Source organism: Dermacentor albipictus, chromosome 1 (genome assembly GCF_038994185.2).
Source record: "Dermacentor albipictus isolate Rhodes 1998 colony chromosome 1, USDA_Dalb.pri_finalv2, whole genome shotgun sequence".
Taxonomy (NCBI): Eukaryota; Metazoa; Arthropoda; class Arachnida; order Ixodida; family Ixodidae; genus Dermacentor; species Dermacentor albipictus.
In genome coordinates, this window is record NC_091821.1 from 322671003 (window position 1) to 322691867 (window position 20865).

At 44.6% G+C, this 20865-nt stretch overlaps 1 protein-coding gene across 3 annotated transcripts in view; it reads left to right on the forward strand.

The window, feature by feature from the left end:
- The window catches only part of LOC135919422 (centrosomal protein of 120 kDa-like), a 63797-nt gene that overhangs the window by 33233 nt on the left and 9699 nt on the right, over positions 1 to 20865 (forward strand). For all 3 annotated transcript variants that reach the window (XR_010569957.2, XM_065453244.2, XM_065453245.1), the window contains exons 16-19: positions 761 to 873; positions 3375 to 3423; positions 4412 to 4540; positions 6702 to 6934. Coding sequence is in view for 2 of the 3 variants with exons in the window: in XM_065453244.2 (XP_065309316.1) it covers positions 761 to 873; positions 3375 to 3423; positions 4412 to 4540; positions 6702 to 6934 (524 nt within the window). In the remaining variant the exon portion in view is untranslated. The remainder of the gene's footprint in view (positions 1 to 760; positions 874 to 3374; positions 3424 to 4411; positions 4541 to 6701; positions 6935 to 20865) is intronic.

Below are 20865 nucleotides of genomic sequence, written 5' to 3' on the forward strand. Positions count from 1 at the left end.
CATTGTATGTCATTATGTGATGCCGGCTCATTGCTGAGGGAAAAGTACAATGGACTTGTCTCTTCAAGACAGGCTAAATACCCTGAAAACCCTAAATATAATTTTATGTTATATAATAGCTCTGGCTTAGTCGAAGTGCACTGAAGCTATTAGAAACAAAACAAAGGCCCCTGAACTGTTCAGATTATCGGAGAGTTTGGCATAAAAATGCTTGTCATAAAGGTAGTCTAGTGTAAATAAAAAATAGAAACAAAACTTGGTTTCAGCTGTGACAAAGAAGCACTTCACTTGTCACATACTATATCTTATCAAGAAGCCAGTGGGGCAACAACTCCTGTCCACGCTTCTTTTGAAGGCTGGTTTGGTACAGACCATAACATAACATTGTGCTGGCAGCTGTGAAAAGGTAGCGCATTGTATGACGGTGGATTGTCCACAAGCCAATCTTTTTGCTCCAAAACAGGTTCAGAATGTTGCTTTGAATATGCGAAGTAATCAGAAGTGTGTAGTGTCTTTCACTGGTAGGCTAGTAAACATAAATTAAACCTTACAGGAGGTACTGTTACAGATTTGTCTTTAGTACACGATTTTATTTACCTGACTGACAATAAATTAGCGATATGTCACTGTTGCATCAGAACATACTGCTGTGCACGTCCTTCACATTGAATTCACTTTGATTTCCACTACTAGGATAAGCCAACCCAAAAAAAAATGTGAAGAGATAATAATTGAGATTTTCTGTGGACATCTTTGCCAGTTCGAACAGCAAAAGTCAGACTTCCAGTTCCTGAAAACGCGCCTTCAAAAAGAAGCCAAAGAAACACTTAGGCGCTCACTAGAAGAGTATGAGCACATGCTGAGCATTGAGAAGTGAGTACAAACCCGCTCTCTTTTGTTTTCCCTAGGTCATATACGCTCCGATAAGAAGTATTCCACAACTAAACTAGGAAGTGGCACTAGATCTTCAGAATACGTATATGTAGTGTGCATGCATTAGACACGTCACTTTATTGGTGTGTTGTACATATTCTTTAACTTCATTTGTGTAGCACTGGTTATATTTTCTTTCAAAGCACACACAAGTGGCAAAGTGTGTATTTTTCTAGTTTGTTACATATTTTATGTAAAGCTTAAAGGGGCCCTGCAATGTGCAAGGCAAAGCTTGTTGAGTGGCACCAATGGCATCATCTTGATACGGTAATTTTATGTATTTCCTATACTGGATCTGGATGTGATATGTTAGAGTGCTGCTATGATGATTGGTTAAAAAAATGTGATGTGAAATTTGCATTCGTGCGATGTTGCAAGTACAGCAGAAAAACCCATGATACTACATTAACACTTTTAAGTATTTCAGAGCTACAAGTGAGGTGTTGCAACCATTGGAACAATGCGTGACATGCTGTGTACTTTGGCATGCCAACAGCTGCCTTGCAGCAGCTGTTGTAACCATGAAAGTGATACCATGGCCTCTGAGATTAGACCGCACGATTGCAAAGGCTGTGGGAATGCCATGGAATGTCCTCAACAGGCTGAGTAGGCTTCTCAACTGCAGCACGCCGACCTCTGCGAATGCCTTACTGCTTTTGGGTGGCTCCATATGACGACATGGAAGAGTGAAATGTGCACCTTAATGCCACAAAAATTAGCTTAGCATTATTAGCTCTCACTTTGCTTGTATTTTGAGTTTTCTATGACCGATAACTTGGGTTTGGGAGGGTAAATTTTCATGTCCTTTCGCTCTGAGTTGTATGACATGCTAAGAATTCTTCTAGAGCAAATATGGTGACCTCAAGATGGTGTTGCAGGGCCCCCTTTAAGTAGCATCAGAACTTAGACATATTGGCTCTATTCTTCATGATTACATTATATTAGTTTTAAGGCAAACAGATTATGTAATAGTTGATTTGCGTAATAATTTATTTACTTAATGAGATTTACAGCTACTGTATTTGTATAGTGTAATTATTTTAAGCATTATATGTACGTCTTGTATATAATGTGTGTAACATCGTCTGAGCAGGGAAGCAGCCAACAGTGCAAATGCACATTTTTGTTCTTCTTTGTGCAAACAAATGGTGGTGTTGTTTTCAAACTTTGTTTAAATTTGTTGTGGGTGTCTCGTATCTCGTAGGAATACTGACCACCGTGGATTCAAGATTATTGAGCCACAGGGCCGCATCAGTCATCGCGTCACATAATCTAGCACGCCGCCATGTGTGTGCTCCGGCTGCAAAAGAGGGGCACTGAGCGCTACGCATGCAAGAAAACACAATATCGCCCTTAGTTAGCAGAAGCTGCTTATTGTCTCTGGCGAAACCAAACACTGAACAAACGCCCAGTTCGGGGCGGCGCAGGAATTGAAGGGCTTCCATGAAGAGGGCAAAAAAATACAGAAAAGGGAACCGCTAGCACATTCTTGTGAGAGGACAGCATACTGCAACAAGCCACTAAGAAAAGTCCCCACGGCTGCACTGCTTGTTTTTGTCATAACAAATGGGCCCACCTGCAAGAGCCTGGGCAATCTCCATCGGTTTGGGCCTTCGATAAGTGTGGCTCGGTGTAGTAGGATCGCACATGAGGACTAGGCTTCACTCTTTGGCTTTACATTTGGAAAAGGATCAACACAAGGTACATGTTCGCCATACGTGCAAAGGCACTGTAGGCGTGCTCAAGTCCGAGACACAAAGGGGCCGGCAAACGAGAGGAAAACTTGTACCTACCCAGTGCTGTCCCAAAGAGATGTCCCTCGCACTCGCTCCCCAGCCGTGGCTTCCACCGCAAACCGGTTCACAACAAAGGCCACCAATGACAACCGTTGCGAGTGAGACGGGAGAAGCATAGGGACGACAGAAGAGGTGAATGCCCATGCAAAGGCTCTGGGATGCACCTTAATTCCAACAGCATATATTGCTGCCAAGCTGTATTCAAATGCCAGCCTATTGTAGTGCAGTAGTACATCTTGCTTGGAGATAAAAGGCTACTGATATGTCTCTTTAATGCTCCTTTGGTGCTGTTGCTTTACTGAGGCCTATTTTAACATAGTTAATTTTGTGTTGCGCTAGTCTATGCGCATGAAATTTCACTGCCTTTTAAAGAATAAACCTAGCTGTTGGAGATAAACCATTATTTACACAGTTCACGTATAATGCACAAATGTGCACAATTCCTAGAAACATTCATGCATCACTTTTCATCCAGTACTCTTTATTGTTACTGCTGCATGTTAAAAATAATATTTTGGTGTGAATGCAGTGCTATTCCTAGCTAGGTGCTTACTATAAATACAGCCCCTTGCTTGAGTACTTAGGTCCTCACAAGCACTTCGTGCTGTCAAAGCCTTTCTCTGTCTTTCATTTTCTTTTGTGCAGGAAAAAAGTTCTTGATCTGGAAGCCGAAAAGCACAAGTTGAAGAGACAGGTATGATGTGAGATGATGCTTAGGCTTTCAATAATGTGATGTTTAAACAGAAAGCCTGTTGAAATATAGAGATCAATTCTGGTGCTTAGCTGCTTCAATCATCAATCATGAAAGTGTTACAAAAGATCACAGCAGTAAATGCATGTGCAGTATCACCTGGCATAAACAAGCTTTTGAAGTAACAAACACTGATGTAGTCTATCATTGGTTACAGAAAATTAAATTTTATATTTTGCCATCATGCTTTGTGTAAGTAGATGTCTTGCTGGTACGATGAAAACAAAAGTGCATGATCCAATGCTATATGATTCATAGCAAAAAAAATAATGAAAAAAGAAATCTGCTTTCACGTAGCTCAAGGCATGACCTGGCAGCAACAATGCCAAATTATTTCCAGAGGCTCATTTGAATGATTTGACATTCAGAAGTAAGCATTCTAGATGCCTGTACATAGCTTAATTTGGCTGACAGAAGCAAATGCTGATGTCCCTGTTTGCAAAAAGCTGTAAGGACTCCACTGCCATAAAATGGCGGTGAAGTGGCAACATGTTCTATTAGAAATGAGCACTGACATTTTAAGTGTGGTGAATATTCTGGAAAAAATACTGTGCAGAGTTCAGACCTTTTTGTTCACATGACGAACATCAAATTAATGAGCTCATTTTGACTTCAGTTTCCACTTTATTATAACAACGTTTTTTTTTTTTTTGCTATGTCAGCCACTCACTGAGCATTTAAATTAATTCTATCTGCAGCTTCACATTGATTGCACTCAAAATTTCATTGAGAATGCGTCTTTGTGGGGACTGAAACTGTCCGTGTGACAGTCACATTCACTTATGTTGATCTATGCACTGCTTTTATTACAGTTCAAAACTAAATAACTGACCTTTTTTTTTTCCTCAATGTTTTGCCTCTCCGTCTTAATATGAAAAAAGATATTTCAGTCTCTGGCCTTCCTTTCACAAGCTTGTGGTGATACTGACAGGTTTCCGAACTGGAGGCCCAGCTCCAGGAGCGTGAAAAACTGTTGGAAGAGTTAAAGACCAGCCAGAGAGATGCTTTCTCACAGGAGCTCAAAGTCCAGATGGACTACGAAAAGGCACTTGCCGAGAAGGTAAAATGTACTGGTCTTATTTGGCACGCATGCACCTGTTGATTACTGCACAGCTCCCACAAAGAGGGGAATGATGTGTACCAGCCACCATAACTTCATGTATGAAATAATGTGGATGTATTTATCTATGTTTGCTGTGAATGAACTAATAAGGAAAGGTTTTTGCAGCTTAAATGTCTTTCTGCTTAGGGCAGAAATACATTATTTTATGTGAAGCACTCTTTCAGAAACCCAGCATTGGGCAATTCCCAGCAAATGTTTAGGGCAGACAGCCTCAGTGGACAAAATAAACCTCTCCATGGGAAAATAAAACCACAAACAAAATATAGACTAATCTGATGTATTCTTTAGAAAGGATAGATGCTACTTGCACACTTGTCTCCTTTGTCTGTATTCACCAGTCTAAGAAATAGTTGAAAAGAAGGTGTGTTGTATAGAGATAAAGTGTCAGTTTTACATTAGTATACAAAGTTGATCTGGATGAACGTAATTAAGTATGTAGGTTCGCATGAAGCTCCAGACTTGAATTGATCAACAGTGAATAAAAAAAAAGCCTCAGTCTGGAGCCAATGTTACAACAAAAGTACATGTACTTGTTTTCATGAGAGCAATGATTGAGTTCCTTGGCAGTGTTTACATAGCTTACTGCTGCCTGGGGTCAAAAAGAATAAGTGGATGCGAAAAAGTCTAGGAGAATGTCTAGGTGAAGATCATTAACTCTAGGTGCCCCTTATGCACAAACTAGCAGTGTTCGTGATTGTTGAATAAGTGGTTTCTGTTTGTCTGCAATCCTCGGAAGTACCGTTGACAGGGTGCGCATTTGGTGTGTTGGTCCGCAACTTATTTAGTATCAGTGTTTTCATGGCCTCTTACTGCATTGTCAGCTGTGTGGTGTGTAAAGTCATTACTGCTGCAATGAATGATGAAATGTGTGGTTTACCATGATGCTGCAGCAATCAGATCTCAAACTTTTTATGTGGTGGTGCTGCTGTTAAAGCTGATATGCTGAAATATATATATATACACACACACACATTCTTTTTTAAAGAACATTGCTGGTGTATTTTGCACTGACTTTGCTTAAAAGAGTTCACAAGCAGCTGAATGTGAAAGTCCTCAGTCTGGGGTCAACATTTTGACGAGGGGATCGCTTGTCTTTGTCAGGGCGAGAACAGATTTTTTTGGAAGTGTTTATGTAGCTCACTTTCCCTGTAAGAATGAGAAGAACAGGTGAGCGCAAGAGTAAAGTGAGGGTTGGACAAGTGAGGTGGAGGTGCTGGAACAAAGGGATTAGTTGTGATAGTAGGGCGAGCGGGAGGCTGCTGAAAATTCTTCTAAGGAGTGGGGGGGGGGGGGGGGGGAGGGGGGGGAAAAGACGCCCAAATGAAAAAGAATGGTGGTGTGTAAGCAGGCATTGTAAATGCAATAGGCTTAGTATTCTCAGAAAAAAAAAGGTAAGTAAAGATAGGCTTTGAATAGTTGAAAAAAAAAATGGACACTAACAAGAATGCTGTGAATTCAAATACAAGTCCTGTTGTAAGCTGAAAAAGATACGAATGACCAATTGTAAAATAACTATTACATGAAAAGAAGACACTAAAATTGAATGAAGATGCCTGCATATTGAAGAATGCTCACAGGTCTTGCGCCTGGAGTGAGAATATGCTGTTATGCTAGCGTTACATGGAGGATTTATTTATGCATGCGTTAACATGCTATGAAAGTTTCAATGGCAACACTAGATCACGCTTGGTTTTTCTGGGAGCACTTTTTTTTATATTACAGGATAGTATTTCTTTAGAAATACTGCCCAGCAACTATCTAGCTATACGGGTACTATATTAAACTATATATAGGTATACAGTATTAATTTAACTATAAATTCTACTTAGAAAATCTGTCATTGCCTTGATGAAGACAAGTCCGCTTGCCGAAACGTGGACTCCAGGCTCTCTGTGAGCTTCCCTTGCCCACCATCTGTTGATCTAGATGACCGTAGTAATTTTCAGTGAGCAGCATTTGTTGATGCTCTGTATTCAGATGAGAACACTGGAGATGTAACTTCTTCATGTTTCTTTTTTCTTTTGCTATCAAGCTTTACAGAGAAAATGTTGACTGTTCCAGACAGCTTTAACACATATGCCAATTTCTGTCCCAACAGGTGGCGCTATTAAAGGAGCTGCACGAAGCATTGCGCCAGAAAGAACGATACAAAGAAAAGTGTGATCACACTGAAAGCCAACTTGCGGCTTGTAAGGAACGTCTGAGGCAGACTCAACATCAAGACCTACAAGATCGAAATGATGAAGTGGAGAGGCATTATCAGCAGGCCAAAGCGCGTTTTGAAAGTGATCCTGCAGCTATGGCAACCTCTACGGGTCCATTTTCAAACAGGTGAAAACTCTCATTGTCTCTTTGTCCCCATTTAAAGAAGTGGAATTCGCTACAAATTCAACGAGGGAATAATATTTTTTAAATAACCCTTGATACTGCTGTTTAGAGCGTCATGTCTCCTGCTGTATTTGCAGTATAGAGGTACTGTGTGATGAGCATAATGTCATTTCGTCAATAAATATGGACATTCTACAGTAATCCCTCATTATGATGAAGTCAATAGAATCGTGAAAAAAAGTGTTATACACAGTAACTCTGGAAAAGCTAAAGCAGTCGAGCTCTAATTGCACCACAACTATGAGGAAGTCAAAATAGAACGTATTTAGTGAAGCAAAACTTTATTCAAGTGTAAAAAAAAGGCAGTGAGCTTTCGTTGTTTCAAGTTCTCACCAGGTGTGAGCAACCCCTGCTCTAATTTGACCAAGCATTGCACGAGGCCGTGGTCGCCACCCATGCGTTCAACCTTACTTCGAAGCAGGCGTAGGTACTTCTGCATCTGCACCATAGTTGGCACTTCACGTGGCTCTTCGTCTGCCGGCTCTTTGTCCTCGTCGGAGCCACCAACAGTGTGAGTTAGTATCTCTGCACCTGTCGTTGGGGTGACCACGGGAGCAGCAGCGTCAGCTAACGCGAATGTTTTGAAGTTGCCTTCTACCTCTTGGCTAGCAATGTCATGAACAGCCTCGTACAGATCGCTGCAAGTCTGGTCATCGTCAGGCTGGTCATCGGCAGGGTCGCTGATGACGGCGTGGGAAAAGCCAGCATGTGCAGAACAGTTTGCAACCTTCGATGGTACGAGTTCTTTTTAGGAAAAGTTCAGCAAATGGATGGCACCAAGCAAATCAATGTCGTTTGTACCTCTTGCTGGCATCATACGCTGTGAGCATGCGCTGCAAAAGAGCTTTGCGGGACAACTTCTGGGTGGTCTCTATGATGCCCTGATCCATCGGTTGCAGTACCGTGGTTGTGTTTGCAGGCAAAAATTCCACAGCCACCATGTCATGGTTCACGGCTCTGCTTTCGCCAATGATAGACTTTGACGTCACGCTGTGTCGTTTCTTGAACTTCTCAAGCCAGCCATTACTGTGTGTCACAAACTGCTCATTTATATATTACAATTACTTAAGCTCGATCCCTGCATCTTAATCTGGATTGAAAGTTTTCTTGCTAACCGTTCTCAGTTTCTTTCAGCTAACGGCACAAATTCTGAAGAATGCACAGTCCATTCTGGTGTACCACAGGGCTCAGTTCTTGATCCTCTTCTGTTCCTCATCTATATTAACGATTTACCATCTTGCATTTCCTCATCCGTTCATATGTTTGCCGATGATTGCGTAATTTTCCTAGAAATAAAAGGTTCAAACAACGACGCTCTTCTTCAAGCTGACATTAACACCGTCTTTGAGTGGTGTAATTATGGCTTATAGAACTAAACATCAAAAAATGCAAATTCATGCAAGTGTCTAAAAAGATTACTAGTTTACCCATTTATCATTTAAATAAGGTACTACTTGACAGCGTATATTCATATAAGTACCTTGGAGTTCACATCAGTAGCAATCTAACATGGGATACTCACATCTCTCATGTTGTCTGTAACGCTAATCGCATGCTCGGATATCTTCATCGTAACTTTGCAAAATCGCCTTCGTCTCTCAAACGAATGCTAAGTTCTGCACTCGTGGCATTCTTCAGCCACTGTATAAGTGCATCTTCGGGGTATTTCGACTCGCAATTCCTCTTTCTCTTCGCCGAGAAGCTCTTTTCAAAGCCATCCAGCACAGCTTCCTTGTTTTTTAATACAGTTGGTAAAGTAGACAGCGTTATGCCAAATTCCTTTGCGATGTCAGTTTTCTGCTGGCCACCTTTTTCCACTTTATCACTTTTATCAGCAGAACTTTCTGCTCCAAAGTCAGACACTTTGGCCCTGAGAGTGACGGAGCCATTCATCACTGTAGACCACAAAAGCACACGCGAAACACGGCTAACGAAGCACTCTGAATAACACACAGTCACAAGGTCTGCAGCATGGATCCATAGGCACACGCTGGTGGTACCAAAGTAACTGAATGCAGCGGGTGACGCAGAAGGCAGAAGTTTCAAAATGTCATCAGGGCATCTAGCTTTCCTTGTCAGTTCATGCTTGTGATGGCGACAGTTCCAATGGCGGGCTTGGTATCAGCTTCATGTGTAGTGGAAGAAAGGCACTCCTAGTTGTGGAGATCAAGAAGCAGGAATCGCAGAAGGGCACCTATTGGTGGAAGATTGTGCTTGAGAGGGGCTGGCCAGAAGAGGGCAGCTTTGGAGAAGCAGTGACGTCTAAACTGGCAACGAGGAGGCAAGGAGTTGACATGAAGGCGACTGAGAGGAGTGACTGGTGTCTAAATGGCTTGCAAAAATGACAGCAAATGAGGAGCCAGTGGCCGCTTTTATAGGGAGGGTGCAGAGGTCACGGAAGACTACGAGAGATTCGCACTGGAAAGCGCTGCAAATGTCGTGGCTTGAGGCTGAGGTTGTGTTTGTTGGGCTCAAAAAACGATTAGCCGCTCATCGTGGGTACGCAGCGCGATCGGATAAACTGAACGGTTTTGCAGTAGGGGCTTTGCATGATCACGGCAATTTTTTCCCAGGGTGTGCAAACCTTGAAGTTTGCAAAAGAAGAGTTTTTCAGCGTACTGTTGTCTACAACACTGTGCTAATTCTACGGTTCGAGTGTTGGTGTTCGCGCACCGTCGCATCCACACCATTGACAAATGTTTCAGAACAAAATTCAATGACTCTACCATGCATTTAGACCGTTTCTCTAAAGTCTGATGGCATGAATCAAGCATGACCAGCTCAAAAAAATCACCTGGTAAACTCACCAGCTTGCATTGACCCGCCATGTTGACAGCCTGACTCGCCGCTGCCAATGCTAGGATTTTTCATGTTTTCGGCAAGTTATCGGTTGATTTGCACTGTTAAAAGTGCAACGAAGCTAGGGGCTATGTTTTATTGCGATGCAGGCATTATGGCGAGCAGCGACCAAATTTCTAGACCAACTTCCCCCAAGTCGTCTTCCCGATTTGTTAACTTGTTAACGTAGCTCCTTGCGTCAAACATGGCACTTATAGTCAGAGAGACACTTCTTTTGTGCTTTTCAGCACACTTCAATGCCAGAAGTGCTCTTTAGAATGCCAAAACTGTTCGTCAAGCGGACCCTATGAAATGCTACGGCGCAAGTCTGCCTGTGGTGTTTTGGCCACTTTTCAACATCCAAGAGAGCGTGATGTTCTGACATCGCAAAGCTTCAAGAAAACTTTATTTTCGTGTGGATTCTATCACAGGGGACACCAGCAATGCAATTGGGACCTAGATTAAGGGTTTTGGCACGCTGCACCATGGAATTTGACAGCTTCCGTTCATCTTCATCATCAGCAGCAGCAGCCTGGTTACGCCCATTGCAGGGCAAAGGCCTCTCCCATACTTCTCCAACTACCCCAGTCATGCACTAGTTGTGGCCATGTTGTCCGTGCAAAATTCTTAATCTCATCTGCCCACCTAACTTTCTGCCGCCCCCTGCTACGCTTCCCTTCCCTTGGAATCCAGTCCGTAACCCTTAATGACCATCAGTTATCTTCCCTCCTCATTACATGTCCTGCCCATGCCCATTTCTTTTTCTTGATTTCAACTAAGATGTCATTAACTCGCGTTTGTTCCCTCACCCACTATCTGCTCTTTTCTTATCCCTTAATGTTACACCCATCATCCTTCTTTCCATAGCTCGTTGCATTGTCCTCAATTTAAGTAGAACCCTTTTCATAAGCCTCCAGGTTTCTGCCCAGTACGTAAGTACTGGTACGACATAGCTGTTATACACTTTTCTCTTGAGGGATAATGGAAACCTGCTGTTCATGATCTGAGAATGCCTGCCAAACACACCCCATCCCATTCTTATTCATCTGATTATTTCATTCTCATGATCCGGATCCACGGTAACTACCTGCCCTAAATAGATGTATTCCCTTACCACTTCCAGTGCCTCGCTACCTATCGTAAACTGCTGTTCTCTTCCAAGACTGTTAAACATTACTTTAGTTTTCTACAGATTAATTTTTAGACCCACCCTTCTGCTTTTCCTCTCCAGGTCAGTGAGCGTGCATTGCAATTGGTCCCCTGAATTACTAAGCAAGGCAATATCATCAGCGAATTGCAAGGTACTAAGGTATTCTCCATTAACTCTTATCCCCAATTCTTCCCAATCCAGGTCTCGGAATACCTCTTATAAACACGCTGTGAATAGCATTGGAGAGATCGTATCTCCTTGCCTGACGCCCTTCTTTATTGGGATTTTGTTCCGTTTGTCCCACAGTAAACAGCTGGGAGCACTCTGCACTCGCTTGGTACCCTTTACTCGGTTCGGTGGTCATCAGTCATGGGTCTGGTACTTTTGTGGCCTGTTCTTTGCCTGCATGAGACTAATTCGTCGGCGGTATAATTTGACACTGCATGTGCAAAAGGGTTGCAGCCACTTGGAAGCGGCAATGCTTCTGCTCGCCACTTCACTCTAAGCAGATCAAGCTGTTCATGCACTTCGAGTAATGTGGCTTAAAATGCATGCGTTTGGGTAGAGACCGGAAGAAATTTCGAATAAAGCGATATTTCGAGTAAAGCGAGTTCGTTATAATGAGGGATTACTGTACTTTGAATATTGCAGTATTGCACACAAACATTGGTGCTCATTGCTTTTGTTTTGTTTGGATTGTAACGAAGAAGAGTAGCCTGCCTGTGCCACAACACCATCGCTACCGGTACGAACTCGTGGTTGCAGTGGCGCAGGCAGGCTACTCTTCTTCATTACAATCGTAGCTGCTTGGGGCGCAGTATTGTACACATACGTTACGAAAGGGAGAACTTGGTCCTAGTTTGAATGGAAAGAAACGACATTCATCAAGAGCATATCGCCAAGAGTACGGTTGAAGTGCTCGGTCATGCCGTTAGTTTGCGGATGGTACGCTGTACTGGTGTGGTGGACGATTCGGCATTTGTCGAGTAGTGCCTTCAAAGCATTGGAAAGAAAGGTGCAGCCTGTATCCCTCAGCAGTTAGTGAGGGGCATTGTGGTGAAGAACAAAATGCTGTAGCAGAAACGATGCCACGTCGCGGGCGGTGGCAGTTGGTATAGCGGCTGTTTCAGCATAGCAGGTCAAGTGATCCACTGCAACAATAATCCAGCGGTTGCCTGCTGCAGTGAGGGGTAGCGGTCGGTATATGTCTATACTAACACGATCAAAGGGCCGACTAGGGCATGGGAGGGGTTGTGACGGGTAGACTTGTCCGGGAGGTAACTTTCGGATGTAGTTATACATGCTGCTCCAATAAAATCGGATGCGTAGTCGAGCATAAATCTTGAAGAGGCCGGCATGCGTGCACTGAGGGTCTGCGTGGAAAGCGTCGCAGATGAGGTCACGCAGATGGCGGGGTATCACAAGTAGCCACTTGCGACCATCAGAGAGGTAATTACGACGATAAAGAAGGCCGTCACAAATGCAGAAGTTGGTAGAAATTTCGAATGAAATGTTGGAAATAGGAGCATAAACCAAGGAAACTTTGAAGCTCCTTTAACTTCTTTGGTTGTGGAAAGTCGGTGACAGCGCAGCGCTAGGCTGGATTCGGGAGGACACCGTCTCGTCATACAACATAGCCAAGAATAGTGAGTTTTGGGGCGCCAAAACATCATTTTTTAAAGTTTAGTTGAAGCCCCATGTCAGTAAGGCATGTCAGTAAGGCATTTCAGAACATGCTCGAGATGGCTCAGATTTGTTTGGAAATCAGTGGAAAAGACAACTACGTCATCCAGGTAACACAGACATATGTTCCATTTGAGGCCGCGTAAAATATTATCCATCATCCTCTCAAAAGTGGCTGGACATTACACAGGCCGAAAGGCATTACGATGAATTCGTAAAATCTGTCGGGTGTTATAAATGCTGTTTTAGGTCGATCAGATGGTGCCAAAGGGGCTTGCCAGTATCCGCAACGTAAATCCAGCAAAGAAAATAACTCCACTCCCTGCAAACAGTCCAGGGCATCGTCGATGCGCAGTAACGGGTAAACGTCCTTGTGCGTTATCTTGTTCAGACATCGGTAGTAGACGCAGAATCGAATGGAGCCATCCTTTTTCTTAACGAGAACGACCAGTGATGCCAAGGAACTGTTAGAAGGCTGTACAACGCCACGCTTGAGCATGTCAGCAACCTGGTGGTCAATGACATGGCGCTCAGAGGCGGATACTCGGTAAGGGCACTGCTGTAAAGGTGCATTACTGCCGGTATCTATCTGGTGGAAAACAGTCGATGTACGACCCAAACCAGAAGCATGGCTGTCGAAAGAAGCGCGGAACTTCTGCTGGAGAGCGATAAGCTGGCTTCGTTCTGAAGATGACATTCAAAGGTCGATGGAGCAATGGAAAGTGTTTAGGAGTGACTGACAAACCGCAGGGTCACGACTAAGTGCGCCAAGGTCTGCAGAAGTAGAAACGGCAGGAGCATCAAAGATGCAAAAGGTGTCGACCGGTTGAACGAGGCCTAGGCATTCACCATGAAATAAAGGTAAAGGGCAGGCCATGGGATTCTCAATGACCATTTTCGTGATGCCACTGTAAAGAGTAAGGAGAGCAAAGGGCAGCGGAGAACATCGGCGGGGAATGAACACCTCAGAGGGCATAAAAAGAAAAGTGCCATCAAAAATGGCGGCGCACAACACAGACACAAGCAGGGAAGAACGTGGAGGGATAGCATTGTCTTCGGACACACACAGTTTAGCACTAGAAGGGCCGTTTTCAATAGTCTCAAGGTCAGGAAGTGCAGAAAGTTCAAGTTCGGCGTGACAACAGTTGATAACGGCATTATTATTTGCAAGGAAGTCCCAGCATAATATAATGTCATGGGAACACGAGGGCAGCATGACGAATTCGATGGTATGCAGTAGTCCTTGAATGAAAACGCGAGCAGTACAGGCAGCGAGAGGCATAATATTTTGAGCATTCGTGGTTCAAAGGGAGAAGTCGGAGAGAGGCGTCAAAACCATTCATAGTGTGCGGCAGAGTTTGGCAGAAATTACGGGTACGGCTGCTCCTGTATCTACTAGTGCAAGGATGGCGATTCCTTCGACAGACACTTCAATTACGTTGGCTGGAGAGGTACGAGGACTTAGGCATTGCGACGTGGATGCAGTTCGTGCCTCGGCAACTGTGGCCATCAGTTTTCCTGGGCAGTGGACACAGGATGGCGCCGCATCGGAGAAAGCGAGCGGTGACGGGGAGATGGTGAGCGGTGGGTAGACGTGGTTGGGCGGTCACGGGAAAAGGAAGACTGGAAGGCGAAGAAGAAAACGGAGTGGGGATAGGTGGCGCTCGTTGGATGTTCCGAAGAGGAAGCATGCAACGACGACAATGGCGTGCCACGTGACCAGCACCAGCACAAGCAAAACATATTGGATGGTCGTCGAAGGTGCGCCACTGGTGGGGGTAAGGTCCGAGTCGTGGTTGAGGAGTCGGATAATGCTGTCGGTCAGGCAGCAGCATAGGAGGAAAATGCAGTCGGTCATGAAACGGCATAGGTGGCGGCAAAAATGGCGGCGGTCGATGCATAGAGGGCGGCAAGAGCGTTTGTGGACAAGGTCGGGAAACTGCTTCAGCGTAAGTGAGAGGTGCAGTGACTGGTGTCTGCTGAGCGGCTGGAGGAACGGCTTGAGATACTTGCTTTTGAATGAAGTTGCGGATCGTAGGAGGTAAAGCGGGTGGTGTTTCCAGGATAGAAGATATCAAAAATAGCTGGCGGGCGACCTCTAGGCGAACGAATTCCTGAATTTTTATAAACAGAGCAGCATGGTTGTCGTCGACTCCAAGGCTTGACAGAGAGTCAGCAGGCGGAGTGGGATGTCGGGTGTGAAGCCCTTGCCTGCGCAACTCGTCATAACTCTGACACAATTCTATCACTTCCGCGATAGTGTGAAAACTCTTGGATAATAACATTTGAAATGCATCATCCTCAATACCCTTCATTATATATTTGATTTTCTCCTCCTCTCATCAATGCGTTCACCCGTTTGCAAAGGTCGACAATGTCCGCCATGTAGCTCGTGAAGTTCTCTCCGGCCTCTTGGGATCGTGTGCATAAAAGTTGTTCGGCATGAAGCTTTCGTACTGCTGGCCGACCGAAAACTAGGGTAAAGCTGGTCTTGACGACCAACCATGAAGTGAGGTCGGCTTCATGGTTTAGAAACCATAGTTTCGCAACATCCGTAAGATATAATGCAACGTTTCTCGACTTGGTAACATCGTCCCACTGGATATGGGCACTCACTCGCTCATAAGAGGAGATCCAATCTTCAACGTCTTTGTCATCTGTGCTGGAGAAGATAGGGGGATCTCGCTGACGCAAGGCACCGGCACAGACCAGGGTGGCCGGCGCCATTGGAGGAGTTGGAGGAGTGCATGTGTCTTCGGGCATGATGGCGGGTAGAGTGCAACTCCGAGAGAGAGAGAGAAACTTTATTGTAGTTGTAAAAATTTGAAGGAGGGGTGGTCGGAGCCTCTCAGTCCAGGGCCCCACTGGCCTCTGCCGCCTGCCCGACCTGGCTAATTAAGGACTTTTGTCCTAAGTTCCAGGGTGATCGAAACCCAGCACCTCCACCATTTGCTAAGAGATTTATTAGCAACAGATGCAGGCAAATGGGTAGCAGTTACAAGCGTTTGGCCAAGGGCAGCAACCACGAGCTCATACCGGTAGCAATGCTGCAGGCAGGCTACTCTTCTTCGTTACAGTTGTGGCGATGCGCGACCCTCGCGCCTCCCCTGATGTTTTTCCCGCATAGCGCGTCTCCTGTACTCCCGCTTCGCTGCGTGGCCTGCGTGACGCCCACGCGGTTGATGTGGTTGAAGCGCAGTGTGAGAGATGGCGCGAGTGTTGCGCTGCTAACGCCGCGAGGTTACTTGGGCGCCGAAAGGAAGGCGCTTGCTCTCTTGGGGGTTCGGGAAGCAAGCGGGACGGACGTGCTGTGCTGCGCGCCGACCGATGCTTCGGCGAGACCGTCTCGCGTGGCCGCCTTCGAACGCGCCACGATTCGCGTGACTAAACACGTAAACGACCAGGCGTTGGGATCCAGCATGGGGCGAACATATTCGCTCACTTGCGGTCGCGGTAAGTCGGACTTCTAGATTTGTCGCGCGCCCATCGGCATGTTTTGTGGATAGCAACTCGGCTAGCAGGCATTGATGTATGAAAGGTGCAATAAATGCCCTTGTGATTGTTTGCACTACTGTGTTGTCGTTCCTTTGTCCCAAGAGTACGGTGGGAGAATCCCCACATCAGACCCCACACAGTATATGTTTTGTTTGCCCTTTCCACCACATATAGTTAGCAGCTGTTCAAACAGACAAAACAAACAATGCTAGAAGTACTGAGACAGGATGCTGTTAAAAACTTTGTCAATAAGTGCCCACCACTTCACCCCATTATGAATACAGTTAAACCTCAATATAACAAAGTTGTACTTGCAGCGAAAAACTTTGTTAAATTGTGAATTATGTTGATTCAAGAGAGAGAGTACAACTTTTATTTCCAGACTTAGGAACGATTAGAAAGAGTTGGCTACACCCCTTCGCTCATGTGCTGGAGGGGACCTCAGTTCTGTAGACAGAGGTGGCCTCCAACGCAGTGTTGATATTCAATTGAGTTTCCAGGTCTGAGTTAGCCATGGTGGTCTCCCAGTTGTTTTCATGCTTGATATTTTATACATGCTTTTTCTTGGGGCATTGCCAAATTATGTGGAAGAGGCCTGCGACGCCACCATGAAGGTTGCAGTGAGGATCGTGCATAGAGGCTGGCGTTGGAAACGTGTGCATTTGTAGTCTCCTCTATATCCATTCCTGTTTTTTATTTAATTCTTTATGTCCTTGATATTTCTGTCTACCGAGTTTGCAGTGCTTTGTGATTTCATTGTCGCTGAGTAGCCGTTCTGTGGCATTTTTGCTCACTTCATCTTCGACTCCGCTTAGTCCTCTAATCCAGTACTATGCAAGTCCTTGGGCGAGGGCGTTGGCAGATTCGTTGCTGTGGAGATCTGAATGTGCGGGGGCCCATTTTAGAACCTTTCTTAGATTTCTGGATATTGAATGTAGCAGTCTAAGGACCTTTTTGGATATTATGCCACTTGCATAATTAATAATTGCTGTCTTTGAATCACTGATAATTGTTCTCTCACCTTCTATGTTGAGGGCTGGGGCTATTGCGCATTCCTCCGCCTCTTCTATGGAATCGCATGTACCTGGGTGCCTCGAGCAAATTGGTGGCCACTGCCAATGTGGCTTTTCTGCCATTGTGCCAGGCAGCGTCCGCGTATACTACCCGTCTATCGTCTTTGTGGGTTCTGTGAAGGGCTTTTACTGTTTCTCTTCTTCTTTCCGGGTGATATGTTGGATGCAGGTTTTTAAGGAGTGGGGCAACAATGAGTCTGTCCCTAATTTCATTCGGGATGATGTCACATTTGCCTCGCTGATTTGTCACGCTGATTTAGGGTCGTACTCGATTCTAATGCACATGCAATTTTTTTACCCATTTTATCGGAAAAAAGGTGTGCATTAGATTCGAGTAAATGGGGTAATTCGTACCCCCTATGTGAAGATATCGTCGACATGGCATGAAACCGTTTAATTCGTTGCCGACTCGCAAATTCATCAAAATGAATTTTTTTCACATTCAAATTTGCTTTTTTTCCATTAACCGATAATTCAGTAAATTTTGTAACCCCTTTCCATGTAAGAAAATTGGTGACTGTACTTATTTGCACAAAATGTCAAATTTATATACAGCAAAATTCAGATATAACGAAGCAAACTTCATTATATCGAGGTTTAACTGTATATATATTTTATTTGCCTAAATTCGCTGTAACATTGTTCGCTATTTTGTTGGCTGTAAATGCAAGATCGTCATCTTTGTTGATACAAAGAAAGAAATGGATGGATGGATGGAAAACTTTATTTGGTTCTGCAAATAGTAATAATTAACCACTAAGCAGGCCACTCCCACGTCAGGACCGGAAGGCCAAGCCTCACGGCCACGTCGTGAGCCTGCTGGACAGCCCAGAATTGTTCATCCAGGTCGGGGCTGCAAAGTCGAGCCTCCCACCTGGACGCGTGCTTGATTGCCGTTTCTTCAATTCTTTCGCAAGCCCAGAGCATGTGTTCGAGCATGGCTAAAGCACCACAATCCTGGCAATAAGGCTCTGTATACGTCTCAGGATAAAACATGTTCAGCCTCCGTGGGCAAGGATAAGTACCAGCCTGTGGGGAGTGACAGAAATTATACCAATTCTAATGTGATCCTCGTTCTCTATTTATACCTGCAACTCTATCTGAAGTTTTTCTCCCCAGTAAGAAAATATTTTGCCGAAATAGGTAGGGGTAAAAAGCTATTACAGTAAAAGCTCGTTAATTCGAACCGCAAGGGGAAGCCGCTTCAGTTCGAATTAACGAAAGTTCGAACTAACGAAAGTGAAGGAGAGCAACAGTACACTGCGATTTGGAAGCAGTAGGGCATGTCAGAAATTTGGCGAGTCAGAAAGTGATGCCGTGTGCCGCGGGCACACGCCATCTTCGAGTCGAAGCACTGGGTCCGACTGTGCCACACCACCGAAGTCCAATGAAACGAACGTTAGCCGGGGCTTAACACCATCACAATGAATCGCGACGGCCGATGCCTCCTAAGCTGAAAACAGGCGCACAACCGATGAAGACTGCCGAGACAAAGACGCTGAACATGTGAAGGTGGCGAAGGCCCTGATTAGTTGGTTCTTGATTGCAAGCGCAGCTGCGGCGTACTTGATTCGCTGTGTTTTGGCGCTTGCCGTGCCATCTCTGCACAGCATTAGCAGCTGTACAAGATTTGCGAAGCCTCCGAGATTCGCAGCGGGCAAGAAGTCTCGGAGGTTACGTAGAACGGAGAGGCGGCAGCCGCCGCTGCCTTCTGGCTGACCCCGCGTCGGTTAGATTTTTTTTCCGATTTTGCCTTCTCTCGCCGTTCTCTCCGTTTCGGAGGCAATACAGCCTTGTTTGTAGGCAGTAGGCGCGTTTCTCTGGCCGTGGGCCAGGCGAGCGTAGTTCGAATTATCCGTGAGGGAACCTTCTCGTGTTCGAATTAACGGACTTCTTTATACATAGGCTTCTGTGGAGCTTGGCCGGACCAAATCGTACAGTTCGAATTATCCATAAATTCGAATTATTTAAGTTCGAATTAACGAGCTTTCACTGTATATAGGCTTTGAGAACCAGCAAGCCCTTCTAGCCACACACAGTTGCAGTGTACTTTACAAGCAACACTTCATTTGGGCCTAGTTGGTACATACTTCTGAACTAAACGTAACAGCGCAAACATATAAGACGAGCCACAAAAAGAAAGACACGACACACACTGGCGCTGTGTGTGTGTCGTGTCTTTCTTTTTGTGGCTCGTCTTATATGTTTGCGCTGTTACGTTTAGTACTTTATAAGGTATGCGTGCATTCATTTTCTTGTAAAGCTATAAAATCTACAGTAATGATCTAATGTCATGTTTTCATCATTCACTGCATTTTTTCCCGAAAACTTACTTCTGAAAGTCGGCTTCCCGGAGCAAACACTAGGAATGATAAGAAATGATTATGCTGTGCGTGCTGCAATGGCTGGTGTGTTCACTAGTTCTCTAAATAAACAGACAAAAAACTACAATGTGATCATCTGCTAGACCCTTTGTGGCAAAATGGTGCATACTAAGTAAAACAGTATATTGCTTCGCTTTAGAAAGTACAGGGCGCTAATAGTTGAAGGCTGCACACCGCCGACTGGGCTGCAGTTGTAATCTAACTATGCACAAGAAACCTGTAGCATTAAAATTCCTGACGTACATTCTCTACGGTTCTGTTTGGCATCGTGTATGATGTGACAATGCTTCGTGTGACAATGAGAATGAAAGAAAGAGAGAGAAAAAGCCCCCTGTTGAATCTACAGACCAGGGCTCATATACAAAATAAAGTTATCATGCTAGAACTGTTCATAATAGAAAATTCCAGCCAAAACTGATGCTGTACATACTATCAGTAAGGGCAGCCTGCCAATGGCAAAGAACGCAAACAAATGAAAAGCTTTGTGAATTTGGCAACAGATACATATGGGGTGATAACAAAGTAAACATTTTTATTTAGAACTCCAAGAAATTTTTAGGGTGGCAGAAGTTTGCTCTGCTTAGTGCAGCTACTTGAAGTGATACTGGGCCATCGGTGCAAGTTGATGTAACCTGACGAGCAAAATGAGACAGCTAGGAGAAACACAACCTTTGTAGCTGCCTTTTCAGTGCTGTGCCACATGGCAGTAGAGTAATTGATCTCCATCAACTATACATCGAACTTCAAGATGGCTCAAAAGCCCATAATGTGATAAGCATGTTAATTCACACATGCAAAGAATGTGTAGCAGAGTCTGAGTTTGAGCCTTTTGAAATAACGGAACTTGCATGGATGTGTTGGTAGAATTTGGTTGCAGGCTCTACAGTATAGAATATCCGTTATAAAGGCAACACCTGTCACACTGGCCCATGTCGTTACCAAATCTTAACATATTAGTTTCTCATTGGTCCCTCAGTCTCAACGATCGAGCCGTGCTCAGGTTTAGTAATGCGGCTTACAGGTGCAACTAAATGGAAGCCACTGGGCATTATATAGGGTGTATATGGGCACTACACAGCTTGGTCAACATTAGCTGGGACACATGGTGTACCCTTTGAAAACAAATTGCAGTACGCTTGCGCACCTCCAGTAACAGTGTGTTCAATTTACCAGAGATTATGATACCATCGATAAATTTATTTGTCACATAAAGGTAGATATAAACTTTTTCACTCAAATGCACTCGCGTGT